Below are 17,278 nucleotides of genomic sequence, written 5' to 3'. Positions count from 1 at the left end.
CTTGCCTCTTGCCCCGAGCCTTCCTCCAGCTGTGTCATGTTCCAGCTGGGCCACATGAAGGCTGTTATTGTATCTCCTGTAAATCTAATGTTATCTGCACCAGCTCCTGTTGTTCTTCCCATGATTTGTGAGCTATAAGCTAAAGGCCTTGGCTAGCAAGTTTCTTCCACATCTTCCTTGTTTTCTCCCTCTTGGTGCTCGGTAGACTTCAGTTCACATCCTTTGAAAGGAAGGGAAATGTTTTCTTTGTCCTCCAGGTGAAGCACAAAGGGACAGAGAGAAGTGTAGACCCTGTAGCCACAGAAGTGGCTGCAGTGTTGGGTAGCTGATTCTGAGCACAGCCAGCTCAGGTCCTGCCCTGTCCCCGTCAGCCTGGGCTGCAAAACCCACCCAAGAAGCTGGGGAGATGCTGCCCGGGTTGGTCCCTGCTGTGCTCCATGCTGGCAGAGACATTTTGCCACCAGGAGCCAAACCAGCTTTCAAAACTTATTTGGCTGCAGGGAATTTGTGGCTTAAGTTGGTTTGTTCTACCCAAACGTGTCCATGTTTGAGCAAAAAACTGAAATCTGTTTTCTGAAACTCTAAGATAGGATGCCAGGTTACTGTGTCCCTCCTAGACAGTGCTTGAGTTACTGGGTATGGTACTCTTTAACTGGTGGATTTTAACTGGTTATTAAGGGGAAAATAGCATTGGACCCACACTACTGCAGGTGTCTGTCCCATATGCTATTTTACATAATCTTAATGTGAAGTACCCACAGGGTCCTACAGAAAGCTGAAGTAAACATGGTGAGATTTACTACCTGTCTAGGTCAGGTGTCATGGATGACTCACTGGATGCAGTGGTCCTAATGCCTTCAGGACAGGCATTTTAAATACTTCCAGAAATATACTGCAGCAAATCGAACCACAATCGCTGTAGCTGGATGGCATGGTTTGTACTCCAGCTGGGTAGTAACTGGCTGCCTGTGCTACATCCCCAGACGTACTGATTGATGCATCAGCTGGCAGAGCATCCTGGCACTGGCAAAGAAATCTCGAGGTATGGAGTATCTCATTATTTATCTGTATTTTTAAAAAAGAAACCAGAATGGTTAGTGGTTCTTTTGGTTTCTAACTTCTTGAGGGTGAGCCCAGGTTTTGTTTTCAAGCTGTCCTCTACACCCCTGTGAGTTGCAGATACACCTGGCTTTGGAGGGAAGGTGGAACTGGAAGGAAGGCTCCTGAGAGCTGGAGTAAACCCCTTGATGTGACAAAACTGGTAATAAAGCAGAAGTTTGTGGGATGATCCTCTGCCACATATCATCATGCTGAAATAATTATGCTGAACGTCTTATTTTGGTTATTTAGCACTGAAAAAGTGCAATTAGTTAACTGCAAGTTGTGGCTGCTTTGGCAAAACTTGGCAGTGACCAAGCTGCTGGTATGTTATGGCCACTGCCACCCACGCGGGCCAGTGTTATCTTTCCTTGGGCTCTCCTATCTGCCTTATCTTCAGTTTACAAGCTCTTAAAAGCTGTTTGCGTGTTCATATATCATCCCACATACTAGGAGCCTTCTGAGTGATAAGAGATCCTTGGTGTTAGGGAACAGAAATAATAAACTTTGCTAAGAAGACTTTGGGGAGACTAAAAAGAGCTGAAAAATATCACAGGTGTGGCACAGCTGTTTTCTTTGGTGAGATGTCATATAAAATGCCACAATGCCAGCAGAAAAGCTCTTTGATGAAGGTCATGCAAATGATGTAATGATACCATGACACATCTGCTGTATCTTTGCATTGTGTTTATGTAAGTAATACATGCAGAGATAGAGACTTGCAAGGCTATGTTAATAAATACTTGTAGATAGCTGAAATTCTCCAGATACGTGTTTTTCTCTAACAGCAAACCTTTTGTGTATGCCAGCCACAGACTCTTGGCTCCTTGAAACTCAGTGGCAAAGTTGTTGATTTTTGGCATGTTCGGGTTTTCTTGTTTAAGCTTTAGGCAGCGGGGCTGTAGGGCAGCAGGCAGTGCCTGGGGAGGCTGCAGGCAGTGGAGCAGCTCCTGGGAGCACAGTGTTCACTCGTAAGGAAAGTTATCAGTTGTGATAGAGCTGGTGGACTCTGCCCTGAAACGTGGAGGTAAATGACACCTTCCTCCTGGCAGCATTTCTAAGCAGTAGGTAGAATCCCCTTCCAGAAAATGAGACTAAAGTGCATCAGGACTTTACCTTCCCAATAGGAATAAAATGACTTTCTTAGGTTTGTCTATACCAGGACAATCCTGGTGTATTGAAGCAGTGAGAGCGCCCTCGGGTACGTACAGAGAACTGCAAGTAATCGGTCGCTGCAAGTGAAATTACTGCTTTGTGGAGGTCTCCACTACCATGCTTTATTTAATGACTGTGGCAAGATTAATGCATGCAAATGGACTTCTATCAGGCCAAGCTTGCAGGAAATCACCCTTGAAGCTGCATTCCCTTGAGTATTTGCAGTGCCCTGCCACGTCCCTTGCATCCTTGCAAGAAAATAGACACGACTATTCTCATAGCAGTGCAGCTATTTTCCCTAAAATATGTGGCTTAAAATGCATATCCCTTGTTCGATTTCACATGGTATAAAAAGCACCCTAAACCCAGGCTTCGCCGATAGCTGTACCAAACTGAGCTGTGCAGGGGAGTTCTGCGGAGACTGAGCTGTTCTTGGAGATATCTGCAGCATCCTGCAAGCTCTGCTCCACAGCTGGCAGCATGGGGAAAGCGCCGGGACGTCACGCTGTCGAGATATACAGCTGCAGTAAAACAGCACTCATGCAGCTCTTTGCACATTCTCTGTATCAGGCACTTCCATCGCTGTTCAGTTGACCAGGTTTGTGCCTTCCGTAATCTTAACTGTGCCTGTGTAGACGTGTGTTTTGCCTAGAGGATTAGATGGTATTTTAAGGCCTGGACATGTAGCGCAGAAATACTGTTTTGAAGTAAGTGTCATTAGCAAATGAATAAGATGTTGGTAAAAACTGTGTTAACATTTATTCAGAAGCAATGAGTTGGAGAGCATTGGATAGATAGACAAGGATTTAGGAAAGATGCTCTGTTCCCAGTTCTGCCCTTGGCTTATGGGTCATCCCTGGGCAGCTCATGTTCCCACTACACTTCGCTCCACGTGTCTCTGCTCCGCATCAATTTTCTTCGCTCTTCTGCCCTCTGCACTGAGATTTCTCTCCTTAGACATTTGTGTGGTTCATAAGGGGGTTACTACAGAACTGGCATGCGGGGGCTGCACCTGAATTTCACTCCATGAACTAGCCCCAGTAGGTTCAAAGAAAACAAAATAAAATATATTCCAACAGAAAATGGCCGGAGTGGGTGGTGCATAGAAATCCACAAACAAGCCACAGTAAATCTAGGGAAACCATGGACACAGAGCCTCAAAGCACTTGCTTTGGGTGAGCTGTGGTCATGGTGGCGGTCTGATGTTTGATTTGAAGGGAACTGCGTGGTGGTGGGAGGATTTATCGCTGTTCCGCAGGAAGCAGGAATTCAGTCTGCACTGGCTCGCTTTCAATTGGCTTTAGTGCCTTTTTAAAGTTACGTATTGCCGCTTCTGTAAGGCCTTTATTAAAGGGTTACACAGATAGAGCAGGAGGAAAAAGTCTCCACATTTCTAGATTTCTCCAACATTAGTTCAAGTCCAATGTGTCATTAAAGTCTATGAATATATGTCTTTCATGTGAGCCTGTTCCACTGTAAATATACTGTCTAAGCCTTCAGATATTTTTTTTTAATCCCTAATAAGCCACTACATATGAGTAGAGGATTAGTCCTGACAGGCTAACCCATATTCACAAGAGAGAATTCCTTCCCATGCGATGATTTTTCTTTTTATTTGAAAAGGGATGAATCTTCTTTCATTTTCTTTTTATTAGCACATTGTTCTTATGATGCAAATGCTCATCCCCTGACAGTGTTGCGTATAGAAGCCCGGTAACACATCCAATTCAAACCCCTTGGCTGTAAGAAGAGATAAAGAATAGTTTTTACTGCCTAGAACCACATCACCTTGTGTTATCAGCTATTCAGCTTGTGTAATGTTGGTGCTTTGGTGGGAATGCCAAGAGGCAAGAATTGATATTGGGTGTTTAATTGGGAATAGTGTTCTTCCAGCCATGAGCTAACACTGCTTTGTGCTTAGGGGAGCCCAACAGCCCAGAGTGCCGCCTTGCAGAAGGATTAAAACCCGCAAGCTTATAGGGTAAAGCACTGACCTGTGTCTCCTGGTCCTGCTCCGGTCCAAATGACTTTGTGACATTCCCAAGTGCCTGACTCCCTGTGCTGAATCTGTCCCGTCACATAGGGTCTGGGTGCTGAAAGCAAATGCACGCGTACTGCTGATGTCCCTAAGGGACTCCTGCAGCCCGTACCTGAAATAGCTGCATTTCAGCGGTGGATGGAATGACAGCCAGAGCTGAAGCAAGGATACGCACGTGAGGAAGGTGTGAAGGACGGGGGGGACGTAGGCAGGAGTCTGCTGGTGGCTGCTGCTGCGCAGGAGGAAAGCAGGTGGCCTTCAGGGGCAGCTGTCAGGACTCTGAGGTAGAGATCTGGTCCTTCAAGCTTGAGTGATAGAAAACTAAATTAATTGTTTATAAATAAACTGCTCTGACATTCACAGCAGAAAGCTGTCTAACTTGACAAGAGAAAATCATACCAGAAATATAAGAGAGAGGAAAACTGGAACGGCTGCCATCTCTAGCTTCTGTTCCAGCTCCTGGTTTTGTCTCCTTGCTCCCTCTTTCTCACGTGTGCTGGTTTCCTTGGAGATGCTGCTGCTTAGTTTCCTTCTCTAATAATGACACTTTTTGACATTAACCTTTCAAAGACACATTTCCACCCTAACATGACAATCCAGGTGCAGTTTTTAGAGGCAGATACTTGTCACAACGCATCTGAATCCAGCATCTGATCCCTCCAGTCAGGCTGCGGATGGGTCAGCTGCCTCCCCGATCTGCAGCAGATGCTCTGTGTGGGCAATGAAACTGTGCCCTAGTTTCTCCATCTGTTAATGGCAGTAATAATTGTTACACAACTGGGGTGTTGGGTTGATTTAATTAATATTTATGAAGGAACATGAGATCCTTTCACAGGCAGTGCCGTAGAGATACTGTTAATTATGAATGATTATTTATTTGTGTCTCTTCCTAGGCACATAGGAGACTTGGACATATTGCTTAAGCACCCGCATTTCGCACTCCTTCGGTATTGAAGCTTATCAGGCCCGCAGTATAGCTCTTCATTAACCTAAAAATACACTGAGCTTAGCTGCTATTGACTTCAGCATGAGCAGAGAATAATAGGCTTAGCATCCACCTCTATTTGTATTAATGATATTACCTAAATCATCAATATTTTTTATAGCTTCATTAGGTAATATTTTTCGTGTTCTTTTTTTAGCCTGGCCACTTATTCTAAATAAAATAAATGTACAAATTCAGACCAATCTCAAGAAAGGGGAGGGGAGGCAGCAATCAGGCACATCCTTCCACCTATCCCTTCTTCAAAAAACACAGTGGGGCCCCTGAAGTTCTTAGGGATTAATGTGAGTTGCCCCAGGTTTATTGCTGGAAACTGGGCATGTATAATTAAAATCTAATAAGCATAAAGGTGGATTGAAAAAAAGATCTGTGAGTAGCAGCACTTGGTTTAATGTCTACATGTGCCACGTTCATTGTACCACTTGCTTATAATAGCGCTTATTACAGGTGATTTCTTTCCTATTCTCTGCGTATTCTTCCCCTCTCAGGGGCACATTAAGCACAGACTTGACATGTCACCTACTTGTTTCCTCAAAAAGTGGAAACCAACTTGTTTTCCTTCCAAAAGAGCAGACAGCAGCAGCCTTGGCTGGCTTGCTAGGGGGGGACACACTTCACCTGTCCTAGTCTGAAGGACACGTCCCTTAGCAGAGGGAAAGGATCTGTCCCATTTTTGGTTGGTTCCCTGCTTGGAGCAGTGCAGGGATGTGGTTTGCTATCTGCAGGGCTCGAGGCAACATTTCCATTGAATCATTTCTCGTCAGCCACCAACTGCTCTGCAATTTTCAGCCCTCCAGGCAAAGCATGAAGGTTACAGTGGCAGATAAGGTGTGAACCCAGGGACACTGGAGGGAAAGAAAAACTTTTTACTATGATGGGAATAGTATTTTACCACTTTTCAGGGCATTCGTTTTAGACCAGGTTTACACTGGAACCAGGGTGGTTTAATAATGGCTGGTGGTTTTATTATTAGCAAAAACTCTGATGCAAACATGATTACACCAGGAAAAAGTAATTTGACTATAAGCTTTATTTTGCTTGCTGAAACTATGTGTACTAACTTGGCAAATAACCTCCTTAATTAATTGAAGCTCTGTTTACAGTTGACGGAGAGAGACAGCTTGTTGGGACATGCCGTCAAGTCTTTTCTAGTGCAGACAGGGCTCTATAAAGCTGCATTTTTATTTATATACATCTGCAGAATTGAAAATAGGGGCAGTGCTTGTAAAGCCAAGTGTTTTGTCCCTGGGGTATCGAATGGAAGGCAAATCTTTGGCATCAGGAGGCTCCGTGTTTGTTTTGGGAAGGAGAGCTGGCAGGGATCCCAACGCAAACTCTGAACATCTGAGGAAAAGGCTGGCTGGAAAGAATTATGTTGTGACGCAGACAGGGGAAAGCCAGGAAGTTCAAAGCCAGGACAGAGACTCCTACCTTAACTCATTCTGGCATGGAAAAAATAATTGTGAAGTGTTAACACCACTTCCTTGGGATATGGATTTATGAAACGTGCTGGTGTTTAAGAGTTCCTTGGGACGATGGAGGTTTTTATCAATTCGTTGTGGTAGAGGTTAGAGAACTGCTTGGACAAGTGGGAGCTTTTAGCCATAACTGGAGAAGATACGGCTCATCACTGTCAAGTCTGTGTGGTTTTGCAACTGTCTTGGCAGGGTTATTTAGCCTGGGAGGACACATGCTGCTCTCCTGTTACTAGCTCTATAGCGTGGAAGGGACAAAGGAGCCTTTTTCTTTCCCTCCAGCTAACTTTGACTTGTCAGCTTTGCAATGTGGCAGATTCCAGGGGTTCTCTCCTCTTGCGATTTTGTGTTCTCAGTATTACAAAAGTCCATCTGCTTCTTGGGGTGACAGTTGCAGGAGGATGTAAGATACTGTGGTGGGCTGGTTAATGGGAAATGGTTTTGCAGATGGGTTCACTGCTCTTCCCCTTTTGCAAACAGAAGATGCTTTGCCTGCTTCATCTGCTTAAGGTGAATACGTGGGTTTATTTCGCTGCCTGTTTGCTCTGGTAGTGTGCAGTAGAAGAGAGGATCCCCCAGCGTGGCATACAGCATCCGAGAGCAGCGGGCAGCAAGCAGTGTTTGTGACAAGAGGGCAAAGAAAGGTTCCAGCACTGGGGGGGCTGAACGGTGCCTGTTAAAACTTCCCCCCAAAGGTTCCTGAAGCCTGTTCCGCAGGGCAGAGCTTCAAAGCACGGTCACGCTGTCAGGCCACCGTTTCCTGTTTTGTTTAACAGATGCTTGGGAGGAGGTGGGTTGCGACCGACCCAACCGCGGGTGTTTCTGTGCCCTCTCTGCTGGGAAGCGCACAGGGTAACCTGGAGTAACAGCCGTTAGAGAAGCCAGGTAATTCCATTTGTTTTAGAGCAGAAGTCAAAGCATACTTAGTGGATGAAAAGGATGAAGGAAAATGGCTTGAAGCCAGGCTGTGCCCTCATCACACAAGGGTGAAGCACCTCTCTTTGGTTCTACACTGAGCAAACTCTTGCTCTTACCTGGACTGGACCAGGTCCAGCTGTTTGCTGTGGTTACTTGCTTTCCAGGCAAGTGCACAGCAGCACTCTCAGCTGCCTGATGCAGAGGGCATCCTTTGATCTCCGGGTACTTCCCATCCTGTGCAGACAGGTGGAGTGAAAGTGGGGTCTCAGCAGCCACCTGCACGTGCTCAGAGGCCAGACCCCGCAGGATGAGCCCCCAGACCTCACTAGGGTTGCAGTGGTGCGTGTCCTCAGCAGGGCCAGGCAGGACGGGTGCTGCCAGCAGCACAACCCCGAGCGGAGCAACACATAACGAAGCTGCAAGCACATGGGGCAGCCTCCTGTCACCACATCCTCTTCAGCGCAGCGCTCAGAAGCATCCTTTTGGGTCAGAAGCATTTTCCCACTCTCGTTTGATTTAAGCACTACCCCATCCAGATTAGCTCTGCTCCTACTGGGCACCAGCTTTTCTGTCTTAATGGATAAACCTCTGTCAGCCAGATCACGTCTGTCTCAAACTCACGGAATAACCTGCCAGAAGGCAACAGGAGCTCAGATAAGCTCTGAGTTCAAAGGGGCACTTTGGGCTTAAAACTTGCAGTGTTGCCCGTTCGTGACTTTAACCTGGGGCAGGGACAGCAAGCGCCCAGGATGACTGGAGCAGGGCAAGGCTGCCACGCTTCAGAGAGAGAAATAGGTTTGTAGGTACAGCCCTGACTGCTGACACACCACAGGCTCCTGCAAGGGGCATGTGGTGAAGTCAGAAAATGCTTTAATGTTTTGCCATGGATTTAAAAAATGGAAACAATCATAGTGCATCTCTTCTAATAAATGATAATACGGAAAGAAAAACAGCTCTATCAGCTTCTATGGGTTCTATACCCATATTAACGTATAATGCAGGTATATAGCTACAGAGAGACACATGTCTTTGTGCACATAATTACAGGTTGTTATATAAAGATTGCAGGTGCTTCTGTTTTAACCCTGTATTACAGCATCTTGAATTCAATACAGAAGCCACCCCGGCTGGATTCTCGTTCTTCACCTCACCTTGGATCACCCTCTTTCTCTTCTCCAGAATGTCATGGAACAGGGCAGATGATCTCCGTCAACTGCATAAAGCAATTACTGTCCTAAGCATCATCTTTCCAAAAAGCACATTCTGGGATACAGGGACAGCCCACCGTGTGCGCTTTGTGTCTCCCCACAAATCATTGGTCTTTCCATCCTCCACTTTTTTTGGATTTGCAGTGGCCAGATTCTGCTGCCTGGAAGTCACGTGTGAACCCGGACTGGCTCTGGAGCTGGTGGGCTGCGCTCTGCTCTCCCCGCTGCAGGCAGGAGGTTACTTGAGGTAATTCAACAGGATTTCAGAGGAAATACCCAGGGGTGACACAAGTGCAAGTGCAGTGCAGGAGAGAAAGTCCAGATGTGCATGGGTAGGTACAACCACGATTAATATTTGGCTGCCATGCTTCAGAGCCTGTGTCAAGACACAATTTGCCTCCTGGATGTGCTGCCTGAGTGTTTCTGTCATCCGTCCCTGGTTTCAGGTTGAGTGGCTCTCTGGCTGTCGGTTTTCACACTCCCTTTGTTGCTTTCTGTACACGACCACTAATTACTCCAGCTAATTAACTGTTAAAAGACAGTGTCTTAGTCCTCAGACCCAACCCATGGATTTGAGGAAAACCCTCCTGAGAGGCAAGGGCAGCCACAGTTGTGAGCACACTAAAACGTGTCATTACAGCATGCACCTGAGAGACGTAGCACTTCATTTTCTTTGCCTTCCGAGGGCCTCGAGCCATGTTTTTTCTTAGTCGTCAGTCAGGATGCTTCGTAGTGGACAGACAGCATTTTTCAAGTGGAGATGGGATGAATGAAATCAAATACTTGTTTCAATTTGAACTGAAATATTTCATCTAATCAGCCCATCTTCCTCTGACATCTACCCATGGAAATACAGACTACACAGTGGCAAGTAACAGCTCTGAACCTAAAACTCGAGTCTCTCCCTCAGAGTCTGAGTGCTGTGTTCAGCAGAGATTTCACTGCGTTCCCATTTTTTTGCATTATTTGAGGTTTGGTGCAGTAGGAAGAGTTGCTCCTTTTGAAGACTTCAGCGTCTGGCTAAGCATCTCGCTCTCTAAGTAGCTTTGCACCTTCAGCACTGGGTTCCTGCGCAAAACCTGCCGTGCAGAGGGGATGTGCGATGCTGCTGATGCAGCGGCTCTGGCTGCTCCTTGCCCAGCCAGGGCCAGCAGCTGGTAACAAGACCCGTGTCTTTGTTGACCTGAGATCTCATTTCTGGCGGACCTGTACAATGATCTGTGCATTACAGAAGATGGACTTGTACACAAGCTATAAATCATCAGGTCTTTTCTTTTACTGCCTTTTGCATATAAGGCAATAGCAGTCCTACATTTTTTTGACAGTGCAGTAATTTATCATTTGACAGTGGCTTAATGCAAACCTGCTGTTCTTCTCACTGGAATTTGAGAACTGACATTACAAAGAAGTCCTTCCTTGACCTTTCCCTCTTGGACACTTCTGGAAATTAGAGTGTCTTCATTTTAATGAGCTCAGAGGATTGGGGATTTGCAAGAAAAAATATCAGCTTCAAAAATACCTAGCCTCCTCTGGCGAATGTGTCAGGACATGTTTTTAGATACAGAGCTCTCTTACCTGAACAGGCTTGTGCTCTCCTTATTCTGTGCCTTCTTCAGCTGAGCTACTTCTTGGCTCCAGCCTACGGTTTATGATGCAAGGCCGTGTTCACTTTGCACGAGGTATGTTGCAACATATAGATCAAATCTTCAGCTGGTATAAATCACTCCAGTCTTTGCTCCCCACTCTATCGCTTCTGCAGTCAAATCTAGGTGGCAAACCACGGGTGACTTATCTGTGTCTGTGTACATACGTACATATATATGCATAAACACAGACACGTTTGCAATATATTTATACATCTTTACAAGGCTTCTAGGAGCTGTGTTTAAACTGACAACGCAATCATACATGCAAAGTGGAAGAAAATTCAGTAAATGGAACTGACAGTAAGAACAGAATGAGGTCAGGAGATGCTGATTTGGGGTCTTTCCTCTTTCCCAAGGGTAGATGGAGGGGTTCCTGGAGCTGCTCGATTCCCTCCCTGCGGGTCAGATCCTTGGCTACACGAGCTCTGAACTGTGCCCATGTGCAGGGATGAACCATGGGGGGAGCTCAGCACCTGGAAGTGCTGCTGGCCTGCGGTCCCGTGCTCGTGCTGTCTGAGACGTGACTGCTGCTTTCCTAGGAGTGATGGTTTGTAACTCACTAGCTACTGGCCACAGGAGTTTGTAAAGGAAAATTAAATATTTGTCAGGAGTTGAAAAAAATCAACTGAATTTTTAATTTATTTATTTATTATTTTTTTTACTAAAAAAAGTTTCAAAACTGGCCAGGCATCTTGTCTTTCAAGGTATTGAAGTTTTTCCATATTTGTCCTTTTTTGTTGGGTGAGATGATTTCTTCCAGCACTAGTGTCACAGGGTCAGTCAAATTCCAAGCCCAAGCTCATGGCTATGGAAATCCCCCCCCCCGCCCCCCACCACCCTTTTACCAACCTGAGTGCCTGATTAGAAATCCAGTCTGCTTTCACAGCCAAGGGAGAGAGATGGGTACCTCCAGGGGAAATTTGGATCTCCGCTCGATTTTGTTTCTTCTGAGAGAAATGTGAAGTGATGAGGCACTCCATTTGGATGCACAGGGTCCAGTGGGAGGAACACCGTACATTTTGGGTTTGTGGTCCTGGAGGTGGTGCAAGCACAGCTGCACAGAAGATCCACTGCAGCTCCTTGTCTTAGAAAATGTTTGCTGTGAGAACTATACATTAGAGTTTGTATAGGTTTGGATGTTGTGTAAATAATAGTCTTTTGTAGTAACACCACACACTATCTTGCATACATATTTGTGTAGCAGCAAGACAGAAAGCCTGGAAGAGAACCATGTTTGCAAAGGGCTGTAATGGCAAATGTTTCCTTCTCATGTTGAGGTGCAGCACGTAATGGACGCTGACAGGTAACAGAGGATCTGTAGGAAGGGTGGTTTATTCTGTCAATGTCGAATTGCCATACAAAATAGTACGGCTTTGTACTTGTATTTGCTGAGTTTATTAGCGCAAATAACGGTGAACAAAAAATAAACCATAGTGAACATAAAATAAACCACAGTGAACATAAAATAAGCCATACTGAAATATAGGACTGTCAGTAACCCTTTCTTTGCTGCTGCCTCGGTGCATTTGTCCAACATGAGTGCTAAGCACTCCCCAGCCAGGACCGAACAGTTCAGCTCAAGGAGAACCAAGGAGGAGAAGATAAAGATTATTGTTTATGAAATCAGGGTAAAATCTGGGTGGAGCAGAGAGATGTAAACACGGACACTGCTATATGAAGAGATGAAAGTGCATATATAAAAATTCCCTTAGGCATTAAATCACAAGAGGCTTGCAGTGGTGCTGTACCAGGGTGGGATTGGTCTGCACAGAGCAGGACCTGCCGTTATCCAAGGGGTTCTCTGATTAAGGATGGCTTTAGCCTACACTGGTTTTAGCCCATTTTTAGTAACAAAAAAGAGCTTTACTACCTCACCTGCAGGGCAGCAGAAGACAGGGCTCACTTCTTCAAAGCTGCCTGAAGTCCCAGTGTAAGAAAAGTGACTGCAATTTCCTTGATCATGTCAAAAAAAGTCTGCCACAGCTGACAGTTTCTGACTGTGCCCTCTCTTGGGAGCTGGGTGTTGTTTTTCCGAGTGGGATTGTTACTAGATACCAGCTTTGCCACCACAAGGTGAGGAAAACAGCTGTAGTTTTTACAGTCAGGTAGCTAAGCATGGTCATCCCTGAGTAGGACTATTGCGTTACGCTCACCTAGCTGTGGCGCAGTAAAAATTATACACGCCTTGTCTCCCCAGGGATTTTACAGCTATGGAGCTGAGGCACATTAATTATCCTGCCGTCAAAACAAGCCATTCTCCTGCGCTGAGGACAAAGCTGCTGGCCTCAGGAGCTGCAATAACAGGGGCTACGTGAGGTCAGGGCTGGAGGTGAGCTGGCAGCGCTCCCCAGGGCAGGCACGCAGAGTGGCTGCCTGCATTCCCACGTGCTTAGCTCAAGCTCAGGCTCCATCCCCTGCTATCATGCCCACTTTTGACAACAAAAAAATCCCAGCCTCACCACCTCCTCTGGGTGAACACCGGAGGAAGGATGGGCATTGTCCCATTCCCCTCCAAGTTGGGAACTCTCTCCAGCGTGCAAGAATTTCCAGCTGGCATAGGCACACCTAGCCCATGCTGAGACAAGCCCTTTTTCGGCAGCTGGGTGCACAGTTTTGGAGGGGGTGTCAGTGTGGGAACTCCTGCTGGGGGCCCATCCTTGCGAAGCTGAAACACTAGTAGCAGATGACTAGGGTGCATCCCACATGAGCTGATCGGTCCTTCATGGTGCTAAAGCTAGAGGGTGATGCACAGAGCTGGTATCTTCATGATGTTCTCCATCCTTCCTCCATCAAACCCTGGTTGCAGTGGGTAAATTGTGACCAAAGCAGAGACTCTGAACTGCTTGGTTTGTGGGTTTGCATTTCAGTATAAAAAGCAGGATTTGGGATGTAAAGCTGTGCAACTAATGAGCCAGAGTAAAGGTCCAGAGAGCAGTCCTGGCTTACACCAGCCATGCTAGAGTCACAGCTCTCAAAAGCGGCTGAGGATCTACCCTTCCAGCTGAGCAGCAAGGCTGGTTCATTCCTGTCGTGTCATGTTTGGTGCTGAGTGCAGGACCGCTTTCAGAGGCAGGCACGTTCCTCACCCGCAGCAAAGTTTAATGGAGGGCTGACCCTTTTGGGCAGCTTTTTTATTGCAGGGAGGGGAGAGGGTTTATGCGAACTAGATTTGTGAAGGTGGTTGTACAAATATTTGTTCTCTGCTCCTTAGCAGCAAAGGGATGAGTACAAACAACATCTCCATTTAAGGTCCCACTCACTCGTTACAAAAGACTTGATCCAATTTTGGTTTTGTTACAGACCTCCAGCTCGTTTTGTAGGTCGTGTAACGCGTCGCTCAGCCCCCACACCATAGCACCGAATAGAAGCAAGAGTGTTGGCGGAGCGATGCTGCAGCGATGGAAATGCTCCTGCACAGGGAAGAGCTTTGGTCTGGGCAGTGGCTGTAAAAAAGGCACCTTTGGGATCCTCAATCCCTAATACAAGTCCGTCTATATTTAGTTATTGTAAGCATCCATCTGCACCCTGTGAACGCAGGATCTAGCCACAAGCATCCAGGCAACGGCATACCCAGCGCAGGTGGTTATTTACCCAATGAGACTTGGCTGTTCCAGGCAGTTGTCCTGCAGTTACTACATCAGAAGATACTGTTCTTACAATAGGAAATTAAAAAATTTCTAAAGAAAAAAAAAAAAAAAAAAAAAAACAACACAGGAAAAATTTTAGCATGCGAATTCAGTGCACAAGTTAGATTAGGACTGCTCTGCAAACAACCCAGGATCAGGTCAGATTTTCAAGACTGCAGTTTATAAGACCTCTCCCTCCCAGCTTGGATTAAACTTTAGACCACAAATTAAAAAGTAAAGAGAAAATGAAATATTAAATAGCTGCTCCTAAAGTGAAAATAGTCTGTTCAGGGTGTGATTTTTCCTACAGGAAAAATACTGTTTGATTATGGTGTTAAATACTGTGCCATATTTGACATTACAGAAAGACTGAGCCACAGCTGACTTTAATTCCGGTACTCCCTAATGTTAAGGCCTTTGATTTTTCAACTTTAGTACTATTCCTTTATGCTATAGGTGGAGAGATTTTGTGCATTAAAATGTTTATTTTAAAACCACCCTTTGTGTGGTGGAGCACAGGTCTCTGCTGTGCCTTTAGGAAAACTGTAATAATAACAGTTTGAACAAACTATCTTGGATGATTCCAAAAACATTTAGCTTAATTTCCTTTAGTGATTTTGTATCAGACTTATATCACCACTGTAATTTGATATTAATATTTTTTAAGTTTAAGTACAGGAACATTTGTGGTAGTTGTTTTTAGTAAGTTCCCCATTAATGTCTGCTTAACTGGAGACAGAAAGAGTCAAGCATACATTTAATTATGGAGAGTTCTGCATTATAGCATAAAATCTCAAATGAAAAGAAACACTCTTTTAATATGAATAATCTAGGGATTTAAAAGTATGTAATCTTTAAATAGCAGCATATTGATGACTAAAAGCAGTACTAATGGCTATTGCACTATGCTGCCTGTAGTTTAACAACTATTTTTTTTAACCTTCTACCTTGCAGGCATGCAAGTGCAGGCACAGCGTACCCCACGGTTTGGATGGGATTAACGTGACAGTCCCAAGGGCTGAGCCTCTGCTCCCCAAAACTCTAAAGCGAGGGAGAGATGAGCTCCTCCAGCGTCTCACCTCCCCTCTGCTGAAGGGCATCTTTCCTTGAAAGGGATTCCCTCTTTTTAGTCCCGAAGGGCACTAAAGGTCTTTTAAATAGTTAACGTTCGTTCAGATGTACCCAGTATTAGCTCTACTGCCAAAACATGGGAACTTGGATTTGCACTGAAAAACTGAAACGTGCCTTTAGGAAATCCTGATAAAACTTTTGCCATTTTCACTGAAACCTTTTCAGAGGTTTTCCCAGTGCCAAGGGAGGTAATAGCTCTAAGGTTCTTTTCTACAATTTCAAAGGCTAGTATTTAAGTAAAATACTATTACAAGACTCCAGTACCATTACAAAGAATTGGTAGCAATTCAGAAACCGACACTCCTATTCATGCTAGATGTGAGGCTGTTTGAAACGTGGCGTGTGCAGTGGGTAACAGCCGTGCGGGGCAGAGCTGGCGGCGAGGGGCCAGCCGCGGGCGCGGGGCGATGCCACCGTGCTGGGTAGCTGTGTGCCCGGTACCGCCGGCCGCGTGACAGCCAGCAGCGGCGTGCCCCCCATCCTCACTCTCACACCAGGGCTGTATCTCGCCCTGTCATTTATAAAATTGATCCTGCTAAAACCAAACAGAAAGGAGGAGAGCCGCGTGACCTCAGCCGGGAGGAATGGTCCAAGCACAGCGCAGGAACTCCCAGGCTTTCATCTGCTGCCAGCGCCATGTCCCAGCTAGTGGGGAAGCTACTGAGGAAACAGATTTAGAAAGCGTGGCCTTCCTTCAAGGCTCTGGGTTCCGTTCCCAAAAGTGTGGCCTTGCAATTTTGCACCCACGAGCTACAGATAAGAAGATTGTAACATCCAGTGCAGCAGAACAAGGTAAGCCCCGCTGAGGATTCCCACTCCTCCTTGTGGATTACCAGAAGCAGCTCAGAAGTGACAGCCCCGGGGAAGCAGCAGTTTCTGAAAAGCCATGCTCTGTACAGAGACCTCTATTTCAGCTCTCCATAGGGACACTGTTTATTTCTTGATTTTGTTAAACCAACTTATCTTCTCCCTGTAAATATTGCTGTTGAGCCTCAAGACCCAGGAATCCAGAGGACTGGAATAAGCTGTCTGAGGGTCCCATCTTGAAAAACAGCTTGAGAGACTCCTGTGCCCCTCTGGGCTATTGTTTACCCACTCACTGTCCAACTAGCTCCTCAACCCCCCCCAATTATTAGGTGAGGTTTTTTTTCCTTTCAGGCCTTCAGCAGTTACACGGTGGGTCAGAGTCTCCCTGGTGTTAAGTCCAGTCACCCAGTTACATCACTGGAACACTGTAGACTTTCATCCACCACGAAAGAAAGAGAAGTCAAGTCAGAATCTGCCTGAAAACTTATCCCTTCCACCAAAGATAATACAATTTATAATTCTATCTCAAGGGTGTAGTGAGAATTAACTGGATGGTGGAGGCAAGGACTCACAAAGGTTGCCAATAGTAGTAACATTTGGTTTGCACTCGCTCTGCCAGCCGAGCAGACAAATTTGCGCTGCAATCAAACCTCTTGATACCTTTGTCTCTTGCAAGTCCTTTAACCTCTCAGCAATTTGGCCTGTCCACCAGTAATGGAATGGTACATACCAAGTGTCTCCCGTCATCCAGAAGGGACGTTGCGAAACAGAACTCCCTCTGCTCTTTGTAACGTACCACAACCAAGGGAAAGAGCATTTGGATTTGTGACCTTGGATACCATAAGTTATTTCTGCAGAACCACTGGGAAAAAAAACAGTCTTTCAACATATCAGAGAAGTTGCAAGTTGGACAGTCACCCAGCTCTTCTTGTCCCTGCCAGCCCCCCTGCTCCCTCATTCCTAGACTGGCAAGCGTTATTTAGATTGGGAGATATGGTAGGGACAGCGTATCTGATGTTTGTTGGGCTCTAGTAAAGAACATACTCATTTTGCTTCTGAGTTATATTTGCAAACATTTGCAAGCAATAGAGCAAAATGGATTCATATTTCATTAAGCCTGTTTAGAAAACCTAGAAGACCTGAGATGATACTGTGCATCGGAGTACAGATGTT

At 45.7% G+C, this 17,278-nt stretch overlaps 1 protein-coding gene across 3 annotated transcripts in view; it reads left to right on the top strand.

Moving 5' to 3' along the window:
- MMD (monocyte to macrophage differentiation associated) overlaps positions 1 to 17,278 on the top strand; it is a 43,889-nt gene that overhangs the window by 892 nt on the left and 25,719 nt on the right. Inside the window, exon 2 of one of the 3 annotated variants that reach the window (XM_080374179.1) lies at positions 9,040 to 9,142. The exons of 1 other annotated variant lie outside the window; for it this stretch is intronic. In XM_080374179.1, coding sequence (XP_080230305.1) covers positions 9,040 to 9,142 — 103 coding nt within the window. Of the gene's footprint in view, positions 1 to 9,039; positions 9,143 to 17,278 lie in introns of those variants that run through there. One more of the 3 variants, XM_080374182.1, reaches the window with a different exon arrangement.

The sequence above is a fragment of the Falco punctatus genome (assembly GCF_963210335.1).
Source record: "Falco punctatus genome assembly, chromosome: 1".
NCBI classification, from domain to species: domain Eukaryota; kingdom Metazoa; phylum Chordata; class Aves; order Falconiformes; family Falconidae; genus Falco; species Falco punctatus.
This window is presented reverse-complemented; position numbering and strand designations above follow the sequence as displayed.